The 13356-nt window shown below is 35.9% G+C and overlaps 1 protein-coding gene across 1 annotated transcript in view; it reads right to left on the bottom strand.

The window, feature by feature from the left end:
* The window catches only part of LOC107678650 (gamma-aminobutyric acid receptor subunit alpha-2-like), a 69905-nt gene that overhangs the window by 29578 nt on the left and 26971 nt on the right, over nt 1-13356 (bottom strand). The window contains exons 3-5 of the mRNA XM_016474003.1: nt 12725-12807; nt 12477-12620; nt 2703-2855 (exon numbers count right to left, since the gene is read on the bottom strand). Of these exons, the coding sequence (XP_016329489.1) occupies nt 2703-2855; nt 12477-12620; nt 12725-12807 (380 nt within the window). The remainder of the gene's footprint in view (nt 1-2702; nt 2856-12476; nt 12621-12724; nt 12808-13356) is intronic.

The following is a 13356-nucleotide window of genomic DNA, read 5'->3' as shown; positions in this document are numbered from 1 at the left end:
GAACACTGAGAGAGAGCCGCGGATCTAGCGGGTGAGGACCGAGAAAAGGACGAGCCCGTCTCGGATCCCTCTGCTAAATCCACTTGCGATCCCCACGATAACAGCCGCCACTGTGCCCCGGCAGCAGCAGGGCCGGACCCAGCAGGATCGCAAACCTGGTCGCTTTCATCGAAGATGGCCAGGCAGGAACAGAGCACACGGAGCGGGAGAAGCTCACAATCATGACATTCAGCCCCCTCGAGAGCTGACCGTGCATGCTCCGCTCCCAAACAAACGACACACAAATCGTGTGTATCCCCCGCCGCCAGATATCGTGGGCAGGGAGGAACACAGCATTTGTAATGCCGTTCGCTCACCATAGACTTTTTCATTATTGTTTTTTATATATGCTTGTGCGGACAGACAACAGTAAATAGACAGACACATACACAGAGCGCTACTGAAGAGCAGAAGCTGGTTTGCGCTCTGCCGGATGCGCTTTTATACTTTCTGGTGCTTACGTCACCCTGCTCGTGACGTCTCGCTACTCCATTGGACTGATTTGACACGTGCTTCAGAACAGATCACGCAAGGGTGTTCCCAAAGCGACTTCGACGCAGCTCGAGTTCCTGAAGGGGAACTTAGCACTTCCAGTTCCATAATCTTAAAGTCAGTGGGGTTTTTGGTTAAATTCCTGACATAAGGTCTGTGGTGACCTCAAGCTCAAGATATTTCATGTTTTATTCAATAAAATACATCAGTAAGACCCCCTTGTGATTTTTTAAAGCTTTTACTTCTCTTGAAAAAGGTGGCTGCTAACAAGTGGCTTAATGGGACTACAGGGACTACATTAAACATCAACACGTCCACCAGATACAATCATCCACTCACTAGTCCACTTTCACATCCTTGTTGTGTTTATAATCGTGCTCTTGCAAACTCTTCTAACGCAAACTTCATTGAAAATGTTGGTGACTGTGGTTTAGATTTGTTTTCTTCTGGCAATTGTATTTAGGCTTCAAAGTTGATCAAAGTTGTGTTCATCAACATGATGAACAAAACGTGCAAGAATCATAAACCTTTGTTGGTCACAGAGCTTATTTTCTGCAATAATCCTAAAGCCAATGGAAAAATCCTATTGTTTTTGGTCGAGAGAACCTGGATGATGCTAACTTTGTAGGTTGGCCTACAAAAATACATCATCACTGCAACGCTCTATACCAGGGGTGGCAAACGTCGGTCCTGGAGAGCCGCAGCCCTGCAGAGTTTTCCTTCAACCCTAATCAAACACACCTGAACAAGCTAATCAAGGTCTGAAGGGTTACTAGGAAGCTACAGGCAGGTGAGTTTTTATTAGGGTTGGAGCTGAACTCTGCAGGACTGGGGCTCTCCAGGACCAGAGTTCGCCACCCCTGTTCTACTCTATGATGTAATGGTGTGGATAAACTCCACCTCCGCAGAAGAAGATCAACACCTGCTTCTACATCACTGCCTGTTTAGCCCCACCAACCAATTTGCATACGTAGTGCAAATAATGAGAGAGGCAAATGCAGGTCTACGCAGAAACCAAACGATAAACATTATTTGATGAACTTTATTTTTAATGACGTTTCAGATCAGAGAACAGTACAAAATAAAAAAAACAAAGGCAGTTCATGACCCTTTTAAAAGACATTTTTATTTTAAAAAACATTTTGATTACCCAAAGAACCTTTTTCCGCTATAAACAGCCTTTTGTGTAATGGAAAGGTCCTACACTCTTAAAAATAAAGGTTCTTTATTGGCATCTATGGTTTCACGAAGAACATTTAACATTCATGGAACTTTTCCATTCCATAAAAAGTCTTTATAGTGGTGACAGGTTCTTCAGATTTTTTAAAGTTCTTCACAGTAAGAAAAATTGTTCTTTTAAAAACATTTTACTGAAAGGTCCTCCAGGGAACCAAAAATGTGTTTCCCCCCACACTTTTTACTTATTTAACCTGTAAACGGTATCAAAGTCTGGGATTCACAAAAATCTTTGTTTATTATTATTTTATTCCAGGAAAGTAAAATGATATTTTTCTGCATGTTTTAATTTCTACAGATAGCCAAAACATCTCTTCAGTTTCCCCCTTAGAAATGAATGGGTAACCATGGTAACTGGGATTTTTCTATACCATAAATTTTTCTCAGTTAATTTCTTCATTGACATAAATTATATATAGACACACACTACATACAGCACATATATCTATTGTTAGAATTGTAAATCTAGACTCAATCTCAGCCATGCCAATCTTAATCTATGATCAAACCTTCACGTCTTTATTCAGCTCAGTGTGACCTTAGTCCTCCATTAATCTGTCACAGTAAATTAATTTATGCAGATTTTCTGCATCAGTTCGGCTGGAGGCCAATAGTGCGTCATAAAATCCTGCAGAAGTCACAAAATCAGTTTGGCAACAGTGACTCTGTGGAAAGTTTTCATTGTAATCAACCAATATATTCAAACCTCAACATGTAACATGATAAACACACTCAAAAGATGATGGTTTCTGGTTATTACAGTCCATTTATGATATTAAAACACCTAACATTTGAATTTCAAGCAACAATACACTTAAAAATAGGCTTTTATTTCACTTCTTTGAAGTAGCGTCCAAAGTATGAAATATTTCGAAACCTCAGATCAATCTGACATGTATGATTAAGTTCGAGATTTACTCAGAGATTCAACTCACCAAAAACAGTCCGGGCTGGAACAGACTCTCGGTTCAGCCAGAAGGACACCTGGGACAGGATGACGGTCATGATGCATGGCAGGTACGTCTGAATCACAAAATAACCGATCTTCCTCTTCAGGTGGAAGTGGGCCGTCATCACAGTGTACTCACCTATGAAGGCAAAAGAGAGTTATGGGAAACAGTCCAAAATAAGACAAAAAAAAAATTGGCTTTAAGTAAATAAAACCAACTAGCAGGTAACTTTTGGGTTCGCAACATAATACATGGTTTAAATCGGAATATTAATCGACAAATCCAACAATAATGTGTAAGTATGTGAGCAATTCAAGTCATACATACAAGTGGTTTTCTTATAAAGCTTAGTGACTGTCACATGACTTCTGACAACTTTTACCTCAGTGGAAAATTCATCCATCAGATGTTTGTCTAGGAACTTAGACATATTTCTATAAAAATAGATTATATTTTAAAGGAATAATTCAACCCAAAATGAACATTTTCTCCTCAGATCATCCAAAATGAGATGAGTTTGTTTCTTCATGAACAGATTTGGAGAAATGTAGCATTACATCACTTACTCACCAGTGGATCTATTGCAGTGAATGGGTGCCGTCAGAATGAGAGTCAAAACAGCTGATAAAAACATTACAATAATCCACAGGTAATCAACACGACTCCAATCCATCAATTATCATCTTCTGAAGCAAAAAGCTGCATGTTTGTAAGAAACAAATACATCAAGTCTTTAACTTTATATAATTGTTTCTGGCTGTATCAGGAGAGAAGATCATACTGATCATACTATTTACAAATGAAAGCAGTCCAAAAAAGTTCTAAACAAATATTTCAGTGGAGAGAGGACAAAGAGGACAACAAGAGATTAACTTTTTCACTGGAGGAAGCAATGTTATTGATAGAGGACTTAAGTTACTTTTTAAGTAAAAAAACATTTTAAGTTGTTTTTGTTTTTTTACAAACAGCTTTTCACTTCTCAAGACATAAATTGATGGGCTGGAGTGGTGTGGATTACTTGTGGATTATTGTGATGTTTTTATCAACTGTTTGGACTCTCATTCTGACAGCACCCATTCACTGCAGAGGATCCATTGATGTAATGCTCAATTTCTCCAAATCTGTTCTGATGAAGAAACAATCTTCTCAGCAAACAGCAAATTTTATTTTTAAACTGAGTTAATTCGAACTATTCCTATAAATTGTTTTAATTTTACTTTTGCATTTTGCAAAATAATTGACTGTGATTTAAAGGGATAGTTCACCCAAAAATGAAAAGTTGATGTTTATCTGCTTACCCCCAGGGCATTCAAGATGTAGTTGACTTTGTTTCTTCAGTAGAACACAAACGAAGATTTTTAACTCAAACCGTTGCAGTCTGTCAGGCATATAATAGAAGTGAATGGGAATCATGGCTAAAACCAAATTAAACCCTGCGGCTCGTGACGATACATTGATGTGTAAAGACACGAAACGATCGGTCTGTGTAAGAAACTGAACAGTATTTAAATAGTTTTTTACCTCTGATTCACCGCAATGTCCGAACTGGAGACCATAGGAATGTCAATGGTCCATTTGAGAGATAGGTGGCGGTAATGCACTTATCTCCATGTCTGCCATGCAAATCAACTGTTCCTGCTCATTCCCAGACTGGATCTCTTCTCTCTACTTTCCCTAATTGCAGATTCAATTATTAGATTTGTAAGTATCAATAATAGCTTTCTAATGCTGCGTTTGAATTTTCAAGCTACATTATTTGAAATTAGCACGGGCCAAACTTTTTTCTCTCGCGGGCCGCCTATTGAGGAACCCTGATATACACTTTAGTAGCTACATCAAGAATGGTGAAGAATTCTAAAAAAAATATGAGGATCAAAGTCTTGATGAATTGTGATACATTGACTGCAAAATGTGTTTAATTTCCTGCAAATACACAATGGAAAAACAGCTAAATAATTCCTTTGTCGGGTCAACATACTATATAATATTAATGGAATAATGCAAAATACAGTTTCATGATCAGTAAGAAATATTTATGGCTCATGAATTTCCCCAATTCACCCGCCATCAGAAAGTGCTGACAAAAATCTAATTTTGGATCCTGATGGGAAATCATAAGTAAAGAGTGTGCAAAATGGGACCAGGTGAAGAAGAGGCACTCTGTAAATATAACATCAAAGAGCAGGATTATGAAATGCATATTGCGACCGAGGATATACCGAGGATATTCTGAAAGAGCTGATGTCACAAAGCAGGGGAGGGAAAGATAAATGTAATTATAAGCCGGGAGCTCTTTGAGGGATGCCGCAATTACACCTCATCTCACGAAGCTCTGGATGAAAAGATCAGGTCAGTTTGTTACCAAGCAAAATGGCATAAAGAGAGAAAATCTCCTCGACATCATCATGAGGTTTTTAACCTCATTATCACAGAGCATTATCCCAACCGCTCGAAGAAACACAGAAACGTGGCAAGCCGCCTGGAAAAAGAGAATCTCTATCGGCAAGCGGCCCACAAAACAGAGAGAGAGGGGAAAGCATAACCGAAAGATGGAGGAAGACATTGGTTGCCTATGGCAACAGAAGAGAGAAATTTGGATCGCCTTTGGATCTTGGTGGAGGACGCCACGCTGGTGCCATTTGGCAAAAGGGGGGATCTCCTCGTCCTTTCTGCAGAGGAAGCACAGACGGATTTTTAGCCAGCTCTAATCCTGTAAAACCCACTCTTCCACTCTTTCTTTTCTTGTTCAATTGCACACAGCACCCTCTCGGAGTTTGTTTCCTCCTTTCACAAGCACCGGTTAGCTCAGCACGGAGCCGCGGTGGGGAAAATAAGCACAGATGAGGCTGAGCCACGTCTGATTTAATTAAATTAACAGCAGTCCACTAGAGAAACGGCATGATGAAATGTAAATGTGCATAGAGAGAGACACAGAAAAGAAGGTGAAAGTTCAGGCCTGTACGTGTGTGAGAATGTGTCTCTACTGAGTAAAAAGATGCGTTTTTTTAGAGACTGTGGAGAAAGAAATAGATCTCTTTCAAAACCTATAGTGTGCTGCCTACTTTGGCAGGATTTTAAAGCATCATACGCTCACTCTTGACATGAAGACTGATCCAAATGGTAGGCAGAAAACTTCTTGGATCCCTCATTGTGGCCAAGTTCTGGCAGCATCATATGTAACCTGGAGTTATTATTGTTAACTAAAACAATTAAAAGCATGCGTGAAAATTGTTCAAATAAAGCTCAGGTAAAGTAAAATATAAATATTAGAAGAAAAACTAAAGTAAACTAAAGTGAAAAATGTTGCTTTGGCAGTTAACGGAAATAAGTTTAAGCTGAAGCACTGGAAACTAAACTAAAACTGAACCAAAGCTGAAAGTTAAATAAAAATAAATGAAATCTAAATAGTAATGTTTAAAACATAAAAAACAGAAATGACGAAAGCAGTCACAAAATTGCTAAAGAAATTAACTAAAATTAAAATGAAAACTGATTATAAATATTAACATATTAGATATAATATTATATTTAAAACTTAATTAATTAGAAAAATTGCCTTGGCAGCAACTAAAATATGTTGAAGCACTAAAATTGCTATTTGGAAAAAAAAAATATATAACCACAAAATAAAAATAAAATAAAAATAAATTAAACCTATATATTATATATATAGTATTTATATATATGTATATATATATTACTAAATTACAAAAATGTATAATAATAAAAGCAGATGAAATGACAAAAAAAAAAAAAAAACTATAAACACTAAAGTGAAATCAAAACGAAGATCACAAATGTTGCCTTGGCAACTAAAATAAGTTTAAGTTGAAGCACTAAAATTACTGACTGATAAATAAAAATAAAACTGAACTAAAAGTAAAAGAAATATAATTACATAACTAAAAAAATAAAATATAATAAACTAGTAAAATGACTAAATATAAAAATTAAAGCTAATGCTAAAATAAAATAAAATAAAATAAATGTCGCCTTGGCAATTAACTGAAATAAGTCGAAGAACTAAAATGACTAAATGGAAATTAAAACTAAAACTAAACTGAAATAAAAATAAATTACACCTAAATAGAAAAAAAACAGTAATACAACTGACTAATTAAACTAAATAAATGAAAATAAAATGAAACAAACAAAACTGAAAATATTAAAATAAAAGCCAATTCAAAAAAATTAATAATAGGATTTTGCCTTTGTAGGCAGCATATTGAGGAAGCTCATTAGGTTTTGTAACTAAACTGTGTTAGTGTGTGTCCGAGCCGCAGTCTGTGCACCGTGAAGATGCTAATTAAAGCGTGAAGATGACGATCAGTCACATGAGGTCACAGGAGATGCCATGATTCCAGAACACACACTGACTCCGTTCCAAACCCCAGTGAGCTGCTCTGCTGTCTACTGTTTACATAAGCAGATGCTTTACAAGACGGCATCATAATCTAAATCAAACCCCATGAGTGGATGAAATAAAATGCTTTACATATACAGTAAGTCCATTAATGCTTACTTAAAAATAACAGTTCCTTTAATGGCATTGATGGTTCCATGAAGAACCTTTAATATCCATGATAGTGGATCTTTGAAAGTGGAAAGTGGAAAGAATTGGGAGCGTGCATAATGCCTAAAAATGTTGCCTAGATAGACAGCTCCCTAGGGTTTGGAACGGAGCTAATATATTACAGCAAACACTACGCTTGACACAAAGATTCTCATTAAGAAGCCCGACCTCACCCTGACCTGAAGACCAACACAGTAATAACAGGAGAAAGACAATAGTTTTTTTTTACACATCATTTAATGAAGACAAAGAAACGGCCCTCTGAGACACGACTATATGGAGTCTGTTTGAAAATGTGAGTGACGCAGCAATAAAACATCTGTTGAAAACTGTCTTCAAACACAATGTTCTCAACAGCATTCAATTAATTATACTGAATTTTTTTTTCTTACTCAATATTTAATATTTTTATCTTGTTTTCTATCTATAAATTCTTAAATCAAGAGACAATTACACAAAATCAAGTCTTGTTTTCTGAAAAATGTTTTAAAATTAAGTCTGTTTATGCTTAAAATATGCAAAATATCTGTCAGTGAGGTAAGAAACATAATCTTGTTGGAATTAAGTTTAATTTTCTTACCACATTGACAGCTATGCTTTGTTAACACTTTAAAATAAGGTCTCATTAAAGTTAGTAAATTCACATTAACTAAGAATGAGCAATACATTTGTTACAATATTTATTAATCTATGTTAATATCAGTTAATAAAAGTACAACTAATCATTGTTAGTTCTTGTTAGCTCAGATCCATTAAATAATATTAAAAGGCACAACATGTATTAGTATGCATGAATAAATAAATAAATAAATGACTTGATAAAACATATACAATCAATTTTTAACATACAATTTTTAACATCTTACATAATAAGACTACTGCATTTAAATAATCTTAATAATATATTAGTAAATGCTAAAATTAACATTAAGCAAGATTAATAAAGAAGTATTCTTCATTGTTAGTTAATATTAAATAATGCAGTTAACTGATATTAAGAAACGGAACCTTATCATTTGTTTCAAGCATAAACTCACTTAATTTAGATTTTTTTTAGAAATCAAAACAAAATTTATACTTGCTTATCAAGTAAATGTATCTTGATTTAAGAATGTTTAGATATTTGTAAGACAAAAAATACTAAATAAGAAAATGTTTGCAGTGTGAAAAAAGCTAATTATTGTGGTATCAACTATTTCAGATTCTATTTCCATCACGAAAAGAAAATGAACTGTGGCTGATCACTTTTACATGCTTATCAGACAATCTCTTCATATCTAAGTGGGTGTTTTTTGGGCCATAATAAGCTGCTATGTAGACAATACTTTATGCTGAGAGTCAGAAGTCTGATCCTACACATACAAACACAAAAGCATTGCAAATGATGACAGATCTACACCACTAATTACCGCTAGCGTGCGTGTGTCACTCTCTCCCACCGCAACCGTGATGCTGATCATCATGGTGATGCTGCCTGGAATCCAGATGTCTCATCTTCTAAGCACAATGTCACTGACAGTATGCCAACATCATTTGATCTTTCCCCTTCTCTCTCTCTGTCTCTCGTTTTCCATCTTTACGCAAGGGAAACCCAGACACTTTGATGAAACCATCACCATCAAGCATGTTCACCAGTAATGATCTCACAAAAACACACAGATCTCAGCGTGTGAACATCATGATGGACAGAAAAGAGATGAACAAAACTGAGAGAGGGGCAATTTTGTGATTAAAGTAGTAGTTAACTAAAACATAAACAAAAGAATGTGTCATAAACTCACCCTCATGTTGTTCCAAATGTCTGTGGTGTTTTCTTGTCATTTTGTACATTCAATTACATTTTACCATTAAGGTTTCAAAATACATTAGGGTGAGTGAATAATAACAGATTTATCATTTTTGGGTGAACTAGACCTTTAATAATTGCTTTGTGCAAGTGAATATCGTGAAAAGGTCTAGGGCACACATAACACATAACATATGAATAACATAACATAACATAACATAACATAACATAACATAACATAACATAACATATAACATAACATAATACATTTTTTCAAAATATCTTCTTTCATGTTCCGAAAGTCCTACAGTTTGGAAGGACATCAGGGTTTTAATTTTTTTGGGTGAACTATTCCTTTAAGATCTGCTGCATTGTGACATTATTTTCATGATAATTAAGCACATTTCCCCCTCATTATTCTCATTACTGTAATACATCTGAACATTTTACTGACAGTGTTTTTTTTTGTAATTCTCATTATTCTCAATGGAACATCTCATTAGATTCTCATTAATGTAACACTGCTTGATTTTCACGAAAATAATGTCATAAAATCTTAATGGTCCTAAAAATAGGCTTCATGTTCTTTAAGCAAAATATTATTTCAAATATTTGCTTTCCTGATTTTTGGGGTGAAATATGACCTATGAAATAGATTCACTCATTGATATACTAATGTGTATTCGTTGTTATCTTAAAGCCAAGACAAGCCTGAATAACACATGGGCGTCACGCACCCTGACATCATGTTTAAGTGCCCACCTGACATTGCGCCTTTCGAATGCACTTGGTTTTTGTAAACACACCCCTTCATTGCATCATTAATCAATGTGAACACACACAAACACACACACACACACACACACACACATACACACACACAAACTGAGTGGTTTTACTCTAAGTGGTTTCCCAGCCTGTGGCCGCAAGGAAGAAAGGTATTAAAAAATCCTTCAGATATTAAGAACACTCAAGTGTGCAAAATGTAGTGCACACTCAAGTGTGGCAGATGACCCAATTTCCTTCACACTAGACGGCATGTTCACGCTGTTGTAATGAATGATTAATCTCACATCACATGATGGGGAGTTACAAGAGCCTCGGGAGAAAAGCCCCAAAGGCTCATGCATGTGTGTTTTAATGCACACATTTGTGTGACCGTGTTGCCGGTACCAGTTTGAGTACATCCGCTTGCTATGGGTGATGTAAACGGAGCTTAACAAATGGGTCTGAGCAGAAGACACCAATCCCGCAGGACACAACAAGCAAAGCCATTGCTCGCCAGGGGAATACTGTCTTAATGAAATGGAAACAGTTATCAAGTATATTTGAGCTTAATGAATAGAATTAAGACTCCTCTCATTTACCTTCATGTCCTCACAACATCAGAAAAAAATTGCTGATCTGATTTGAATCAATTCAGGTTTACATGTGCATCCACTTTCACTATACAATTCATTACAAAAGCAGCTTGTTCAGCAAGATTCTCTTAAAACTGTTGCTTTTCAGTGACAGTAGTTGACCTTAAACTAAAAACCGGCAGAAAAGATAGTTTAAAGGGGACCTGTTTTGCCCCTTTTTACAATATATAAGTCTCAGGTGTCCCCAGAATGTGTCTGTGAAGTTTCAGCTCAAAATACCCGACAGATCATAATTTATTATATCATTTTGTAAATGCCTATTTTGAGTGGAAGAAGAAACAGGCTGTTTTCTGTGCATGTCTCTTTAAATGCAAATGAGCTGCAGCTCCCCGCCCCCTTTTCCAGAATAGAGCTGTGCCTTTACAGCTCATTCCTCAGATACTCTGCTAAAAACATCTGTTTGGTTTTGATTATCATGTCTATCGCACTGAAATCATGCATTTTAAACCATATTAGTTTAAACTTCTGGTACTATATACAGTTTTCTGAGCACACACATCCGAAGCACGTGCATAGAAAGCGGTTGTCACGACATGTGAGTACTAAACTAAGTTCTTTCATTTGCTATTACACTTAAACTGTCAAATACACAAAATTTTATGTTAAAAACACGAGTTGCAAAAACAGTTGGTTATGTCTGTGAAGGTAAACAGCTGGGAAAGAAATTGCATGTTTATATTAGATCTGTGTGGCAGCAGCATAATATACAGTAAATAAATCAATAAATCCAATGCTCTCTTGTCTCCACTGAGGCTGGGACTCTAAATAGTGTTCAACGAAACACTAAAAAGTCAAATTTTCATGATATGTCACCTTTAAGTTAAAATCTGCTATAGCGCCCCTGGTGGCAATGCCGAGAATGTATTTGATTCAAAACATTTAAGTCAATCAATCAATCAATCAATCAATCAATCAATCAGTTTATCGCTATTCATCCATCCATCCATCCATCCATCCATCCAACACAACTGTTTTCAACATTGATAACTACGCATAAGAAATGTTTTTGAGCACCAAATCAGCATATTAGAATGATTTCTGAAGGAGAAAATTCAGCTTTGCCTTCACTGCAATAAATTACATTTTGAAATATATTAAAATAGAAAACAGTTATTTTACATTGTTTGTACTGTTTTACTGTGCATCAAATAAATGCAGCCTTGGTGAGCATAAGGGACTTATCCCAAAAGCATTAAAAAATGTAACTTTTGAAGAGTAGTGTATATTAGTTATACATCTGCCATCAGTTACTCTGTTCTCTAGTTATCAGTATCCATATTTTAATAATCGCATATGTGTTTATCATTACTGTTGAGCAAGAATAAAATCCAGAATGTCTTTAATTTCTTATAAACTGTGAATATGCTATCCATTTGTTAAGGTAATGTTGTAAACATGACATGAGGTGCGTCTTTTGGGTGTTGTTGTTGTACAGTCCCTGTGCTCAACTGAAGTGGAATATCTTGTATGTGCTCTGGCCTTGATCTCACCCCACGTTGAGGATATGTTCGCTTTACTGAGCTACCAAATGCCAACATGCAAGAAATGTCACTGCAAACCAAAGATATGCATGAGAGAGAGAGAAAGACAGCGAGAGCGAACCACAGGAAGTGACAGGCAGGGTTTGTTGAGTCTTGCCCAGAGATCGTGTTAAAGCACACAGCAGATTTAGCAGAACAGAACGAATGTGTGCTTCATAAACTATGATAGAAAGAAGGACAAATCTGCCGTGACATCAGAAAATCCTTGAAAATCATCCTTGTATATTTATCCAACGTGTCTGTTCAGTCTCTGCGGCTTTCAGAGCTTTTGTTTGAGGACAAACTTAACCAAAAATGTAACTTCTTTCATCATTTACTTACTGTCATGTTGTTTCAAATACATGTGATTGACTTTGGAAGCATCCTTGAAGAATCTTTTACTTGTTTTTTTTTATATAATGAAACCATATCCATTAATCTGTAAGTATCTTGACTCACCAGTGCTGGATCTGATGGTTTCGTTGCCCACGGTTTGTCCCAGCAGGTCATACTGGTTTAATCTAGAGCTTTCCTCTTCTACCACAACAGAATTGGATGCGTTCTTTGTCCAGGTGTATGTCACTTCCGTTGTTGTGTAAGCATCTGTAGGAATGATTTCAGTGGGGGCCACAATTAAAACTTTGCAGATGATTGTTTGAAAGTTTAAATCAATCATTACAAGCAAGACACTCCATGCTGTTACTCACAGCTGCCGAATTTGAGAGGACAGGAGTGGAAGTCCATGGGGAAATCTTCAAGATGCATCGGACACTCAGCATGCACCGTCAACCTGCGATTTACATTCATAAACACAACAAAAGCAGACATTTTATGCCATTACCATTACTAGCATGAGTGGGTGATTCTTTATAGCTTAGAAATAAATAGAAATTAATTATTCAGCAAGGACACATTAAATTGATCAAAAGTGACAGTAAAGACATTTAAACAGTTAAAGAAGACTTATATTTCAAATAAATGCTGTTCGTTTGAACTTTCAATTCATCAAAGAAACCTTGAGCACAACTGTGAACTACAGTAAACTGGACTGGAGCAATGACACTGAAGACTGGAGTAATGATGCTGAATGAAACAAAATGGTTATTTCAAATAGTAATAATATTTTTTATATATAATTTTTTAATGTTTAATTATATTATTATAAAAATATATATAATGACCCAGGACCACAAAACCAGTCATAAGGGTCAATTTTTAGAAATTGAGATTTATACATCATCTGAAAGCTGAATAAATAAGCTTTCCATTGATGTATGGTTGTTAGGATAGGACAATATTTGGCCGAGATACAACTATTTGAAAATCTGGAATCTGAGGG

The sequence above is a fragment of the Sinocyclocheilus anshuiensis genome, unplaced genomic scaffold (assembly GCF_001515605.1).
Source record: "Sinocyclocheilus anshuiensis isolate Anshui unplaced genomic scaffold, SAMN03320099.WGS_v1.1 scaffold877, whole genome shotgun sequence".
Lineage (NCBI taxonomy): Eukaryota > Metazoa > Chordata > Actinopteri > Cypriniformes > Cyprinidae > Sinocyclocheilus > Sinocyclocheilus anshuiensis.
The sequence above is the reverse complement of the archived record's forward strand: the minus strand, read 5'-3'. Positions and strand labels throughout refer to the sequence as shown.